Source organism: Montipora foliosa, chromosome 7, assembly GCF_036669935.1.
Source record: "Montipora foliosa isolate CH-2021 chromosome 7, ASM3666993v2, whole genome shotgun sequence".
NCBI lineage: Eukaryota > Metazoa > Cnidaria > Anthozoa > Scleractinia > Acroporidae > Montipora > Montipora foliosa.
The window spans coordinates 32,150,886-32,167,109 of NC_090875.1; the positions used below are offsets into that span (position 1 = coordinate 32,150,886).

General features: G+C 40.5%; 3 protein-coding genes across 4 annotated transcripts in view; 2 read left to right on the forward strand and 1 right to left on the reverse strand.

The window, feature by feature from the left end:
* LOC138011831 (28S rRNA (cytosine-C(5))-methyltransferase-like) overlaps positions 1 to 16,224 on the reverse strand; it is an 88,375-nt gene that overhangs the window by 60,222 nt on the left and 11,929 nt on the right. The window lies entirely within an intron of this gene.
* On the forward strand, positions 8,029 to 11,546 carry LOC138011827 (E3 ubiquitin-protein ligase TRIM71-like). Its single transcript, XM_068859047.1, has one exon. It carries the CDS (start codon positions 8,376 to 8,378, stop codon positions 10,590 to 10,592), a length of 2,217 nt encoding a protein of 738 aa, XP_068715148.1. The 5' UTR covers positions 8,029 to 8,375; the 3' UTR covers positions 10,593 to 11,546.
* Positions 12,931 to 16,224, forward strand: part of LOC138011832 (uncharacterized) — a 10,524-nt gene continuing 7,230 nt past the window's right edge. For both annotated transcript variants that reach the window (XM_068859054.1, XM_068859055.1), the window contains exon 1: positions 12,931 to 13,537. In XM_068859054.1, coding sequence (XP_068715155.1) covers positions 13,391 to 13,537 — 147 coding nt within the window. In that variant the 5' untranslated portion in view covers positions 12,931 to 13,390. The remainder of the gene's footprint in view (positions 13,538 to 16,224) is intronic.

The following is a 16,224-nucleotide window of genomic DNA, read 5'->3' on the forward strand; positions in this document are numbered from 1 at the left end:
TGGGACATCCCAGTACGCGCACGCTCGGTCATTCTTGTACTCGGGTTTAGGTGAGACTGGAGAGTACCAAGGGGGGATACACTGGATAAGATCTAAGTCTTTCAGGAACTCGAAGAAAAGGATTTTCAAGGCTGCATTGTGTCTCTGCATGTACTTATTATTATTATTATTATTATTATTATTATTATTATTATTATTATTATTATTATTATTATTATCATCATCATTATCATCATCAATATTATTAATATTATTATTATTGCTAACCTTCACAAGTAGCCTTCATAAACATTAATACTTTTGTTTTTCTCCATGCAGCAAATTTTGGGGCAGGTACAAAACACAGGTCACCGTTTTACCAAATGATACAGAAAGTATCCTGAACATTCATTAAAGCTAATCTTTGATCTAATTGGGCCTAAACAAACGTTTTTAGGCCCAATGTTATCACTGGTAAACGGTTAGGGTTGTTTGAGTGTTGGTAAAACAATGATCTGTGTGTTGTACCTGCCCCAAATTTGTTCATGTGGTGCATTCGATATTGCTTGTTAACTTGAAACATCCCTAACGCTATCATTCGCTATTTCTTCCTCTTCACGAGTCTTGTGCTTCCCAATTGGCCGAAATGGAAAATACCATAATACTCTTTCTTTGCGTTCCCCTTCTGTTGCAATTTTCAATATGCATTCTTTTTCTTTTCTCTTAGGACCGTTTCAGAGAAGCAGGTAACAATGCTTATGCAAAATTTGGGGGAACAAACATATTACGGTATTTTCCGACTTATCAAATATTCACATGTTTTCTCCCTGTTAATCCGCTCGAGACTCCGAAGCAATCCGCTCGAGACTCCGAAGCATAGTCATCATTGGATCGTGCACGATCGTTTGGGAATCGGAATCCGAAGAATTAGTCATAACGACTCCAATGTTGAATAAATCCCAATACTGTGTTTACCCTGCAGATTATAGGCAATGGATCATCAACACAGAACTTATAACAGGATGAATAAAACTTAGCCCAGAAAAAGACACAGCACACAAAGAATCATGTCAGATTTAACATCAGATCGAAATAACTATTCCTTTAGTGACAAGACACGCTGTGACAAACATTTTTGTTTTTACAACATGGCTTTTGATATTCCGTAAACATTCAAAAGTTTGACTAGAACAATTGTCTGTATTTTGCTTTTGAGCTCTGTTCTTCGTGGTCGTTGCAGTTTTTATGTTGCGTGACACCCATCAGACAAGCATTCCTATAAGGACAACAAAGCTTGGTCACGAAGTCATGCCCACTGGTCACGTAATCTTCTGCTGAATGAACGTATGCTACGCCCATTGATACCTAACACACTTGGAAAAGGTCAATCCACGTGCAATGTTGGACAAAAAACAACTCCCAGGGTCAAACAACGATTAGTTGTTTGGGCGGTGCCACGGACCGCCTATGCAAGACGCAAGTATGGTGACTAGAGATTTTGGAGATGGTCAGGCGACACGCCCTACGAAGACAACTGTCAACTAATGTGATTTAATGCGCCGGAGATGGAGATCGAAAAGCTTGGTCTCGTTGAGCCAAACATGGTCTTCAGAAATAATTGTTCAAAAACGTTTCGAAAATCATTTGTGTCGACCTCCTCTTCTCTGTTGTTTCATTTGATTTTGGCACTGCGGACAAAACCATTTTCCCTTCGGAGCGTTTCTTAATCCAACACAGCCATAATGGAACCATTCTATAGGACACTGAAAAAGAACCGAACGCCAAGTTAGCGTTCAAATTACTGTCAAGATTTAAACAAACAATGTCACTGAGAGGAGAATTGAGGAGAGGCGTTCATTGAAATTCGTGAACTTAAAAAGATTGGCTACTGAATGTTCTTAAAATTGGTCGCCCTTTGTCTTTGGACTATACATAAATGTAAATGTAGCGGAGCGACAATGCGTTATAACGCAACGCGGACGTGTTCATACTTTCATGTTAAATCTAAGAATAACTGAACTTCACGTACTATCCGAGTCTCCCTTTCTATAACCTTTATTTTCCCTTGATTTTGGCTTCTCCGTCATGACATAAAACGAATCATTCCTTGTTTCTTTTCTAAAGAGAATTCTTTGGAAAAGGAATTAAAAACTATGTTTGAACGACAAATTGTTCACACCATCGATGACCTTGAAAATTCTGAGTATATTTTATCACGTCCACCCTTCGCCACTTGTCTAAATCATAACATCAAAGTGGCTCCTTTTACTTCCAAAGGAATATTCATTTACCTCTGGATTATCGCATCCAACCATTTCACCATAAGATACGTAAAAAGAAAATCCAGACAAACCACTGGTAGTACTTACACAAAACTCATCGACATCAAACCAAAAAGGGATTTTCCAACCAGCTTTGTATTGTCTTGTCACTAAGGCATAGAATAACCTAATAAATACCGAACACTATGCCAAAAAAAACTTTTAAATATCCATAACATATCCTATACGTCCAATTAATTATGGAAGTATCAAAACTATATAGACCAGTTGCCTGCTTAGCCTCGACGACTAACGGATTGCTCTATAAGGCAGTGCCCCCATAATTTATCTCTTTATGAAGGCTATTACGCTATTAGATCCTTTAGGCTGGTATTCATGTAGGATTACACCAGCTTCGGCTCTCAGTTTCATTATACTAGGGGCTTGGAAGTCGAGGCTTTTAGTGCGCATGTTCGTTTCCAATCAACGGTTGCTATTTAAACCTTTTTGTTGGTTGCCTTGCTTTAGGTTCGAACTGTACCCAGACTAACTCGCAAAAATCTTGCAAGCAATTGATCGCAATGACGTCACTATTAAGGATGGCTTTTCTCGGCAAAGAGCGTATGCAGGAGTAACATACACAGTTGCATCAACTTCTATTGTAGTCGATTAGTGTCCTCTGTCCTGCCAAAAGTTGCAAAGTTGCTAATGTTCAAGTCCGCTTATAATGCTTGTGCTTCCGCTAGTAAACATCAGTCCCCACCCCCAACAGCTCATGATCCCTGAACCTAATCAAACGGCAAGGGGACACCTTGTGAAGTCTATGCAAACGAACATAAATCGCTTCATAACGACATATCGGACATGTATGTACTGGACTGACCTGATTACAGAGACAGTACCAAGGCTCATTGGGATCGTAAACCCAATCGGGAACAGCAGCGGCTGCCACTGCAGCTTCCTGTTCGGCCACCTGGGCGGAAGCTACAGCTGTAACTTGAGTTGCGCTTTTATTTCTACAGAAATACAGAGATAGGAAAATACAGAGTAAAGCAAAATACCATCGCAGCCATGAGAGCAGCTGGGGCGGATCTAGGGGTGGTTCGGGTGGTTCGGTCGAACCCCCTAAACTGAACGTAAAAACGTATATCAAACGCGTGGTTAAAAAAATAGTGAACCAACTCAGCTAATAAATATATCTTTTGAAAATGATATTTCTTTGTGTCTTTGTACGCGAAAACAGCAATAAAAACAAGACAAATTTGTGCCTAGTTGAAAATGGCCTCTAGAACGTCCGCTTGAGCTATAAAATTACTGCTTATTAACGCTTACACGTCCCGCCAAAACTGACAGTTTATGCCAAATCTGCCAATCGTTCCAATTCCGGCATTGCGTAAAGCCACGCCGTTCTTTGGAAATCAGAGTTGTGGATCGTTCTCTCAGTGAGTCAAAGATTGCGCCGGGAGTATTTTAAAGAGAAAATTTACTTCAACGTTCCTCAACGTCAACTCACGATTTAATATGTCAAAGAGGACAAAGCAACCACAAATTCACCGGTTTTTCGGACCGTCATCAGCAAGGTAAGCATTAATAGATTAGTCTATTACACAAGTACGCTTAATTCTAGCAAGCAGACAGTGTTGATTTCTCGAGAGTTGTTTCACCAATCGATTTAAAACTGAAATATCATAATTTTCTTCCCTAGATCAGAGACCAGCGAAGATAATGAGTCTTTTGACCAATTAAACCACTTCAATTTGCCCCTGAAAACGCTGGAAATCGCATTTCAGAGGCCCTAAAATTAAAACTTTTCCGGGGGACCATGCCCCCGGACCCCCCTAGGGGTTACCGCCTTCGGCGGGCTTTTATCCGAACCCCCCTTGGTCAAAACCTGGATCCGCGTCAGAGCAGCTAAAGCAGTGCCAAAGGGATGAAAGAAGAAAAAAAAAACGGGTTTAAACAGCACTCGAGCCATTGACCGTGCGATTGTTCTACATATTGCTGTATTAATGATCATAAAGCCGTCTTGGAGGTGGCCGATTGTCAGTTCCATTCTAATTTCGCGTGCGGACAGGTCAGAGTACGAGGGAAATTTGATACACGACTTTCATACATTCTCATGAGACTATTGTCATTGTTTTCAATTAGGTAAACAGATTGGGAAATCAATCGATTACGTTTAATCAATTGGCATTGATTGGCACCGATGACCAATCGATAATCACACAGACGTAGTGGTGAACTTCATCGAGTGTCATCATCAATTGTGATCAATCCCCGATTCCATCGATTGTTCAGGCCCTGAGTGAAATACATGTAGCCGACGCTTTTTGTCAGCTGTCGGTGCTTTTATGTCATCGCCGCCATGTTGGTGGACTAAAACAAAAGATCTCTCATTAGCTCTTTTCGTTCGTCCACCAGCAAATGTACATTACATTATTGTTATCTCTGTCTTTAGAGATCGGTTGCAAAGCATCTATGGAAAACACTGACAACCATAACCCTGACTCTCTTGTATTGGAGTCCCGTAAAAGCCTGGGTTTTTTCACAACCCAGTAGTCTAAGTAAGAAGCATTACTGAACCAATGCAGAAATCTGAAAAGACTTAAATGCCAGAGTATTTCGTAGTACAGGAAAGCTACAACAAGTTGCAAAAATAGTGGAGACACTTCACCTTCTTGGGGCGTTATTAATTTACCTATTACCTATCACACCGCAGCATCCCTCCCCCCCCCCCCCCCCCCTCCCCCCCCTCCTATCAGTGTTGCTAGCAAGACAAAAAAAATGTCGCAAACTTAAACAGTTAACATTGAAAGACGGAGAGGGGAAGGGAAGTGGGAAAGGTATAAATTCTAGATACGGCGGGTAAAGGAAGCTAGAAGAGGTGTTTTTTTAATGAAAGTGTCTCAACAATTTTGCAACTTGTAGCTTCATAGGCTGATACTGCACTTACTTTTTTTTCTGTTTTGTTGAGGTCGGTGCCACATTGAGAGAGGCTCGCACATCACTTGGTGTAACTGGAATACTAACTGAGTTTACACTAGATGACGGTGAATTAAACGGCATCCCTAAGGAACTACTACCAGGCAAACCATTTAAGCCGTTTGATGGTGCTGGTAAACTGCTTGCAGTTCCTCCTGTTGTTTCAAAATCAAGACAAAACTACTTTAGTTTCCAAGAGAGATTTAGTTACAATACAGAGTTAGATGAAATTATGAATTTTTATGGTTTTACAGAGGCATACTCAGGGAAAATCGTCATGCTCCTACAAGAAGGCAAAGTCATGACCCTCTGATTTCAAGTTTAGAAGTTCCGCCAGCTGAGCTACAGCTGGTGTGATTTATCATCGGAGCATGAAATTGAGAACTTGATTAACTCGAAACATAAAGCATTAGGCTATTCATGTCTACCGCGTCCTGCCGTTTACCGCGATGTTGCTTGATGCGGCAAACCCAGGTAAAACCTCGGTGAAATTTCGGCACACCTCGTCTTGGCCGAGGTGAGAACACAGAATCCATCTGCGAATCGTCCGCGGTAAAATCTCAGCAAATGGCTAAATACTTTTGCGCGGTACCGTATAAAAGAATTGTCGGAGCTAACGATGTTAAAGTACAAAGCTCACGTGACAAACTAGTGTCTTATTGTGAGAAGGTGAGTTTTAGGTCCAATAAATGAATGAAATAAGGATTAATATTAATATTAATGAGCAATATATATATTCTTCTCTGGTTCCTTTAGACCTCCCTGGTCAATAAAACTACGACTTTGTGCCATTTAGAGCACTTCACAAAAATGACAAAACAATGAGTATGTGCAGTTCTGCTACATTATTCAGGAGACGAATTAATAGGAATGCAGTACCTCAGAATCATGAGGTTGGAATTTCACGTTCTCTGGACAACGGCAGAGATAAGAACTCAAATGCACACAAGATGTACTGCACAATTTTCCACTGACTGAACCTACTGTTTTGTGGTGTTGCTATTGTTGTAACAATCTCTAATCCCAGGTCTCTAATATCTTACCAAGTGCAGCAGCATATGGCCCTTTTAAAGTTTCAGTGCCTCTTCTACCATGTTGCATGGGAAGAGTTGCTATGGCAGCTTGTGCTGCTGCTACAGCAACAGCTGCCGAACCAGCACCAACTTCACCTGGAAACAAAAAGAACCATAGCAATCAAAGAAAGTATATGTTTACAAACATTGTTTTTATTATTCAAATATGCCAACCAAAGGAACAAAAGACCCTTTAAATTGTTTCGACAGCCAATGAGGCTCTGCTTGGCGCATTAATGACAATAGGTGACGTCAACGATATCTTGAAGTTCGCTATACGTGTGGACAGGGTCTTAGTTTTGAGAAAGATAGCCGACAACCATCATATCTTTGGACATCGTTAGTTAGATTCTTTCTCAGTTGGCTAAGCGTGAAGAATTTGTGTCAAAAACTTTGAAATAATTTTATCCTTATGAAATTCAACAACAAAATTGGCTCTAATTTTCAGCCAGTAATCTGTGGCTTGTATAGACCCCTTTCATATGCAGTTAACTTCCAATCTGGAGAACAAAACAATAAGATAGTTTTGCATTTGAAGGGTTTGTTTCTCTCAGGGGAGAGAGCAACCATTGTTTTGTCCTCCAGACTGGGAAGTACTGAAATGGGTCTATTTGCTTTCAAGCCAACTCTCGTGAGCTGCAGCATCGCAAACGAAGAGATAATACCGGCAGGTACAAATCACAGGTCACAGGTCATTGTTTTACCAATACAGAAAGTATCCTAAACATTCATAAAAGCTATCCTTAGGCCTTAAAACGTTTGTTTCGGCCTAATTAGGCCTACGATGTTACCTTTTATGAATGTTTAGGATACTTTCAGTATTGGTAAAACAATGACCTGTGACCTGTGACCTGTGTTTTGTACCTGCCGGAGATAATACACTTCGAATCCACTGCAAACAAAGTATCCTTGCAAACTGCAAACAAAAGTTTCTTCGCAAACTGCAAACATGAATAAAACCACACACTCCGTACTGCGCGCGCAAGAACATGCAAAGGACTGGAAACGGCTCAAACAAACATGTTTGTGGAAACCGAAGGTGTTGGAGCAAACATACCTTGGGATTACTTTTGACAGATAACGGTTTTCATTCTGAGCGAGTACTAGTTGGCATTTTATTTCAGCTTCAAGCATACCGTACAACGGCACGGAACAACCTACTAGGAATAGAGTTTTAAGAAATAGGGGTCACTCTTTCATTATGCTGCAATAATATAAAAGAATATAAGGAGTGAACAATTTAAAAGTGTTTTTACCAATAGAACTATCATTAATTTTAGATAGTTAGATAATTTTAGACATTTTTAAAGTGAACATCTTTGTTGTTCAGTAATGTTTTTATTGTGTACGATAAAGACTATTATTATTAATATTATCATTATCATCATTATCATTATTATTATTATTATTATCATTATCATTATTATTATTATTATTATTATTATCATTAACATTATTATTATTATCATTATTATTATTATTATTATTATTATTATTATGATTATGATTATGATTATTATTATTATTATTATTATAAAATACGAAACGGGTTGTTTCCATGGTAATGGTCCGTACTGTAAAATCCCGACCGAACACCAGCCAGTCAGAGTTCTCTATTTAGCCTGATAATTGCTTTCCATTTCATAATATCCAAGTATTTGTTCCTTAGTTTATACCAATTCTCTGGTTTGCAGATTTAAAAGAAGCATTATCGAAAGCGTTATACCATGGAATCTCGGTTTTGTAAAATATTTAGCTTTTCCTTTGTCCTAATTCGTTCAAAAAGCCATTTCTATTAGGCAGAGCTCCGTGATCTCAGCCTACAACACTTCACAAAGGTCACCCACTTGCCCTCCCTTTATCACTTTAACTGTATTATTTTCAAAGATCGCTGGCTGCATAAAAGCCAAATTTCTGGGAATCAGAGAACCAAATCAAAACAATCAACAGACTTTTAAAGCACATCGCAATGATTGGCTAATGGTCACCTGTTTCCAAGAAAAGCCAAAGATAGAAATCACGAGACTTGGAATAACATAGTCAAAGGCACTCAGTACGTGAAGGCGTGGAGATTAGCAATATGGATATCCCAAAGTTGCTTTTCAATCTTTGCGAAGAAGCCTCGTGTCCGGTATGTCAAGACATCCTTAGAGATCCAAGATACCTTCCATGTTTGCACAGTTTCTGTCTGCACTGTTTGATCAAATGGCATCGAGCGAGCGGCGGTGAAGTTAATTTGAGGTGTCCGAAATGCCAAGGCGGTAGTAGAGTTCCTGCAAGCGGTGACTTGAAAGATCTTCCCACAAGCTTTTTTCTTAGCGGCTTCATCGATGCCCTAGCTATTAAAGAATCTGACAAGACCCAAGTAACATGCGGAAACTGCGACAAGAAAACCTCTAAAACCTCGTACTGCTTCGAGTGTTGCAAGTTTTATTGTGATGAGTGTTTGATTGGGCACAACATTATTCGAAGCTACAAAGATCACCGCGTTCTGGCCGTGAAAGATTTTCAAGAAAAAGACTATGAAATATTAGTGAAGCGACCCGTGTTTTGCTCAAAGAAGGGGCACGAGAAAGAAGAGCTCAAGTTTTTCTGCAAGATTTGTCCCGAAAACTCAGTTTGTCAAACTTGTGTCATCTTAGATCACGCAGGACATAAAGTAACATTAATCCAAGAGGAAGCCGAAGCTCAAAAGATCGAGTTAACAGGTCTAACTCAAACGCCGAAAAATAACTTGAAAGCAAAGATGAAGATGGTCACTCAAATTGACGAGGAGTACGCTCAGCTTGTTCAACGAAGCGAGGACATGCTAAGAGACGTCGATGTTTTTGTTGATAATTTAATGAGGAGACTTCAGGAGGAAAGGCAAAATATCAAGGTAGCTGTGGAAAAGGAGACCAAGAAATTACTGGAGAGTCTAACGACCAAAAAAAGAGCAATTCAGCAGGAAATAAAGGAGATCGAATCAGCGTTGGAAAAAGCTGAGAAACTTTTAAAACAAAGCACAGATGCCGAGGTGGTTCAGCTAAAGAAACCATTGCAAACCATTCTAGAACGGGTAGGACAACTGCAGCCAGTTGAGCGCGATCCTGAAAGCCTGTTTGAATTAGTTTTCGTGGAAAATAACAAGATCCTGGAGACAATCAACAGCGAAGGCATTGGTCTTTTGAAATTCCCAACTGATGCAAAGGAATCTGTTGCCGAAGGCAAAGGACTTTGTGAGGGAACTGTTGGGCGGGAAGCTCAATTCAATTTAACGACAAGAAACGCGAATGACAATGTAATGGTAGACTTGAGAGACGAGCGAGGGCAGGAATGCATAACCACATTTCTTGTTAATGACAACAAAGACGGGACCTACAAAATCAGCTATTGTCCTACATTTGAAGGTAAACTCAATTTGTCAGTTAAGGTAAACGGGCAACATATCCGCGGTAGCCCTTTCTGTGTTGTGATTAAGCCTTTCAATGTCAAACCTGTTTTATCTTTTGGAAAACAAGGCTCGAATGATGGAATGTTTAGTTATCCTTCGGGGGTAGCAGTAAATTCCAGGGATGAAATCGCAGTAACTTCCCTGCACAAGGTGCAGATATTTGACTGCAAGGGCAATTTTCTTAGATCCTTTGGTCGTCAGGGTAGCAACAAGGGACAGTTTCAACACCCTATAGGAATAGCTTTTGGTAAAGATAAGAATATTTATGTTGCAGACAACGGGAACCATCGAATCCAAATTTTTAACGAGGAAGGGAGGTACTTGAGTATGTTTGGTGGGGAAGAAAGCTTTGATAGCCAGCTCAAGGATCCTTATGGTTTATCATTGGATTCCAATGGCAATATTATTGTGGCTGATTCCAGTAACAAATTCATTAAGATCTTTTCCCCTGATGGAAAGTTTCTAACAAAGATAGGTGGACCCAGTTCTCTTAATGCTCCTTTTCATTGTGTTCAGTCTGGTGATTATCTCATTGTGTCAGACAATGGTGATTACAGTGTGAAAGTATTCACCCGGGAGGGGTACTATAAGTATCAGTTTGGCACAAGTGGGAAGGGGAATGGAGAGTTTGATTGTCCCTATGGTTTGTCAGTGAGTAAATCAGGTCATGTACTTGTCTGTGATGGTTATAATCACAGAGTGCAAGTCTTTGAACTGAATGGTAAGTTTGTTGGTAAGTTTGGAAGAAAGGGCAACAACTTAGGAGAGTTTCAGTATCCATTTTCAGTAGCACTTCTCAGTAATGGCCAAATTGTTGTGTCTGACTGGTTTAATAATCGCATTCAAATATTTCATCAATCTTGAGCAGACACTTGGTAAAAGCCAAGTAACAATAATCTATTATCTAAAGGAAGTTTGATTTTCAGCTTTCATGAGTCCTTTTTACTATCTGATTTGCTTGTAATTTGTTGAGCTGTTTCTGTATTTTTGAGGCGTTTCACTTATAATGAATACTCGAGCTACCGCTTTGTACCTGAGATTGATTTCTGTGAAAGGGAACAGAAGGTATAAATGTTTTTTTTTTTTTGGATTGAAATTCATCTTTTAGGAAACCTACTTGTAAGAAAGCATGAATTTTTAGCAGGAATTAATAGCCCACTTTCGATATATTAAAATTCAGCCCTAAACAAAACGGACCATCTCGTGGCCTGGGAAATAAACTCATACAAATCCTTTTAATTATTCCCCAGAGCCTCGAGATGATGCCTTTTGTTTAGTATTGGTCTTTCATATTGCCCATTGAGTTCCGGTGTAGTTATCATTAACTGAGCCATGACTGATTAAAGTGTAAGGGAGTAGTTTTGTTTGAAGCATTGATTTGATTAATATTCATTTATATCCAACATTTTCGTCAACCTCGTTCCCAGGGTCTCTCATCTTAACGCCTGGGGCGAGCAAGGAGAGAGTGTTTTCAATTGTCACGGAAGCACGTGACCAGACCCTACCAGGGTCTCTCCTTGCTCGAGAGACCCTGGGAACGAAGTTGAATTTTCGTAATAACCGCTTGCGTGACAGCAAATAATTGTAAATATAACGTTTGAGCTCTCAGTGTTTAAAAAAAAGCTGTTTCGTATATTTTAGTGTATGTAAGCAAGTATGTACCCTTGTTACTTAATAATAGGTTTGATATCAAAAGAAATGTACTGTGGAATCATTCTGCAGAAGCAATATCGTAGCTTTAGTAAGTATATTATCTTTATCATGATATTCAAGTGCTGTGAACCTTGTGATTGAAAGATAGAAGAAGTGGAAATAAAGTTCTCATGTGAATATGTTTGTATACTTTAGTGGTCTGTGTTTATTTCCCTGGGGCTTGGGGTGTAGGGTGGCTGTAGGTAGGGATAGTTTCTGGGGGGAGGTGACAGTAAATCTTCTTCTGCGAAATGTGGGTATTTTGGCTGTCTACAGAGACTCTTTATAATAATCATTCGTAAGGTGCGCCTTTGCTGACACTCTAGTTCATCCGAAATGGATGCTGGCAGCCCGTTGCGAAAACTTAAGCAGCAAATGTTGACAGTCTCGACTCGAAACTCGATCCGCGATCCTCGATGTTTCGAGAATCGGTGATCGAGATTAGAGAGTCGAGAACTGAGAATAGAGTTTTCGATGGTAAAGGTGAAAAGAAAATCGAGGTGAAACATAACTTCTTGAAAACAAAACAATGGTGTAGACAAAAGGGCTTGACAAGCGGTCCCCTCTATTTGCACAATTGACAGACATATCGAAATATTTCTTCACGCTTGCGTCTATTATTTTTTTAGCACATCGCTCATGTTTTCTTGACTTCAGCGTTTATAACTGCTGAATTACCGGAATACTATTGATAAACCCTAACCCGGAAGCTTAAAAATTATAGAAAACACATTTATAATGAGTCACGCATGCACACAATAAACTTTATTTGCACTCGAATTTAAAAGCAAATGCATGCTATTATCTCCGAACTGTAAATAAATACTTAAATCCCAAAATAAAAGGAAATTCTGCAATAATTACTAGATAGCTTAATAAAGATGAAAAATCAACTTCCACCAAAGGTGCAGCAGTCAATATCAAAATTCACTTTAAACTGATTGCAGACTTAAATTTACTTAATTCCTGGATTATTCTCATATGGTTTGCAAGAGAATTCCATATCTTACTATCGCAATACGACAAGGTATGAAGACCAAATGGTGTTTGCTCCAGGCGCTATAAACTAGTTATCTCCCCGCAAATTATTGCTAGAATTCTGCGATGTGAATAACTTAAAAATAGTTCAGGAACCAGCCCATGTAAAGCCTTATATACAAGAATTGAAATATTATAAATTCTCCTATTAAAGAAAGTGGGATGATTTATGCGCTCCAACAAGGCATCATATGTACTAATATGACATCATTATAAAATAAAGCGCAATTAAGTTTTTCCAATTTGTTTGAATTACGCCTACCACAGTAATGCCATTCAATAGAACAATAGTCTAAGTGAGGCAAAAGATAAGCATTATACAATCCGATCTTAGCATCTGTGTCAATTAATTTCTTATGCCTTTGCAAGACCCGCACCTGGTTGCCAACCAGTTACGTGCAATATCAGCTTTTTGCTCATCAAATTTTATTTCCTTATCAAGAGTTACCTAAAAAAGTTTTATATCCTCAGCAAGACTAATATCGTCCCTGCTTATCCTAAAACAGGATGTGTTCATGCTCTATTGTTGGGTTTCACTCACGTGATCAACAGCCATGGTTTTCAACGAAAACAAAAGAAGACGTTAGCATAATAATAGCTTTCAATTCCCGGAGGATTGGGTCGGGACACCAACATGGCCGCCATTTCATTGTTTGGGGACACCAACATGGCGGCCGTGACTTCATGTGAAATCCAAGAATTCTCACTGGGGCCATCTCGTGCAAACGCCCCAAATCCCTTCGGGATTCAAGGATAAAATTCCCACGCGCTTATAGTCTCCTGGGTGTTCGGTTTCACACAGCTTTTATATTAAGAGGCCTGTTTTGGCCTGGTTAATTCTCTTTTCGTTAAACGTTCGCCAGTCAATAGCTTGGCGTTTTTCTTTTTCCCGGTCATCGCTGTGCCATCTTCGAAGATTTTCTTCGTTTTCCATGACGGACCAAGTTCCTGTTGTTCCCGCGGATGGGGCTGTTGCAGCGGCCGTTGACCGTTCAGCCGTCGCTGCCGTTGAGAACAACGCACAAAACGCTAACGGCAACGTGGTTCCTGCGCCCCAACCTGCAGCTCCGGAGCCCGAGGTTAGTGTTTCTCTTGTCGTTGTATTCGTTTAGCTTGGTTCTCGCTTCTGCATTATTTGTATTAGTTTTCGCGTTTGTGCTACCAATTTAGTTTTGGCATCTGTGTACAGATTTACAATTCTCGCGTCTGTGTTACTACTTTCGCGTTTGTGTTACCACTTTAGTTGGCGCCCGTGTATCAATTCAGTTTTCACGTCTGTATACAACTTTTGTTTTCCGTCTGTGTGACAAGTTTGGGTTTCGCGTCTGTGTTACCGGTTTAGTTTTTGCGTCTGTGTGACAGGTTTGTGTTACATATTTAATTTTTCGCGTTTGTGTGACAAATTTAGCTTTCCGTCTGTGTGACAAGTCTGCGCGACAAATTTAGTTTTCGCGTCTGTGTGACCCAAGTTTAGTTTTCGCGTCTCTGTTACAAGTTTAATCTTTTGAGTTTCTGTTATGAGTTTAGTTTTTTTGCGTCTTCTGTGACAAGTTTGGTCTTCGCGTCTGTGTGACAAGATTTTTCACCTGCGTGTGGAGCTTTCACTTTTTTCTCATTTTTTCCTTATCCCTTCGTTGGTTTATGAGGACCTTCGCCAAACAGTAGAGTCTTTGCAATCGGCCCTTAATGTTTCTTAAGTTATTCAGTCCTTGGAATCAGTTAGACTCCTCGCCTCTCGTCCTGCCGCGCTTCTCGATCCTTTCGCCCTCCTTGCGGCCTTGGAACAACTGTCACACCACGCTAGGGACGCGAACCACCCTCAACGCAAAGTGTGATGCTTTTGTTAAAGAGGCCTTTCGCCCCCCCCCCCCCCTTCTTGCAAACTGCAACTAGGAGGAAAGAGCTGTGGCTTCCCAGATCCGAAAGATTTTAAGGTCACTCTTTTCCTAAAAGTTCAGCTCTAGGACAGCCCTTTGATGTTTGGGGAGACAACTCCGGCCCCCCCCCCCCTCTCCCCGCGTCAGGGCCCCTATTTCGGAAGTTCATTTGGTCGCGGTGGACGTCTCACGCCACAGTACTACCGGCCCAGAACCTTTACTAGGCGCTGTTTTAATTGCAGAAAAGTTGGTCATTTTGCTAGGTATTGCCCATTAGTCTCCGAAGTTGTTAAAAAGTGGCGTTTCTTTGCTATATGTTGGAGTTTCGGTCTCTTTGATCGTTTGCCTTGTTAGTTATCTCGCTGTTCTTCTGTACTGAAGTCCACGCCACATTATTTGCTTTGTCTATTACTTTGTGTTTGTTTCGCTTGTCTTTTTTCTTTCTAAGCTAACCGCTGGTATCCCTTCGAAGGGGTGTTCTTACGCCCTTAATTGCTCTGTCCCTGGACGGGGTATTTCGCGGCTGCTTCCCGGTTGGCTTTTCCCCTCTTCTATATCCTGTTTCATTGGCGCTTTTTTCGTTGTCCTTTTTGTTTTAGACGCCCCCGTGCAAGAAACCTCGTTATGATTTTCGCCCGGACGAAGTCTCTTCAAATTTTGTTCAGTGGTGCAATTGGAAAGGGGAAAAACCTCGCGTTGCAGGCCCGAACCCCTCGCCCTACATGGTTTCCAAGGTTGTAAAGTTTGCAATAAAGCTTTTTGAGTTATGGGGAGAGTTACGGTCATCCGTGTATTTTGTTGGGACCTTACCACCCTGCCTAGCTTTCGGGAGTAGCAGCCCTGAGTTCATTCCGGTAGTTGCACCAGATCGAAATTCTCATCATGTAAACCAATACAGAGCGAACATTAACCGGAGTAACTGCAGAATATCCTGCCGCTTTGAAAGTAACCCATAGATGCGTGCATGGCTACGCAGTCGCTTTGTATTATATCAAGTGTCTTCTAAGAGAATACGCGGATACGCTGAGGAAAGCAACGCTCATCCCTGAGAAACAGTAAGTATCTTTCTAAGTGGACACGCGGATACACACTGTTGATCCCATGGAGGATTAACTATTATCCGATGAGCTTATCCTAAAGAGACAAGATAGATTTCCCTCCACCCAAATCCTCGAAAGAAACTCCTTGCTCGCCCCAATCCCTTACCTTTATGGCGGTGCCCCTTTCAGAGAGCGCAACAGTTCTAAGGAAGCGGTTTGCCCCCAAAAAAATGCATACACAAGTGTTATCAAGGGCAAACAGGAACTTTTTTATTCTTATTTTTCTTTTGTTTTTCTTTTATTTTTAACGGGATTCGACCCATCCTTCGCTATTCTAGGCAATGTTACAGGGCGTTCCTGCAATTTTGAAACTTCTCGTTTCTTGCATCCTTTTCGAAGCTTTTTTGTTCAAAGTGACATCAGCGATATCTGACTCAAATTTGTTGCTTCTTGGTGGTGACCCGGTAACTTTGATTTTCCCTGTTGATTTTGTAGACGTAATATTCTCCAAATCTTCTCTCTTTAGCTTCCTCTTTCTACCTTCGAAGGAGTCTCTACATAATGTGGCTTCGTCATCCATTTTGATGTCCTTTCTGACAAACAGTGCAACGAAAAATCCGTTGGTACAATCTTCAGTTGGTGAGGCACGAATGCTGTTCTCCGCTGTGAGAATTAAAAAAAGATTTATGTGTCGAACACGCACCAGAATCGTACTTTCTGTCAATTACACTGCAAGTCTAGAGAAATAAAAAAAATATAATTTATTACATGTAGCTCAGTGCTTAGGGGTTCACGTGAGTTCAGTGCTTTACGTGGTTTGGGAGAACCATCCCGGTCACAGTCAGCAAA

Coding starts and splice junctions, on each gene's coding strand:
- LOC138011827 (XM_068859047.1), top strand. CDS start 8,376: ATGGATATCCCAAAGTTGCTTTTCAATCTTTGCGAAGAAGCCTCGTGT.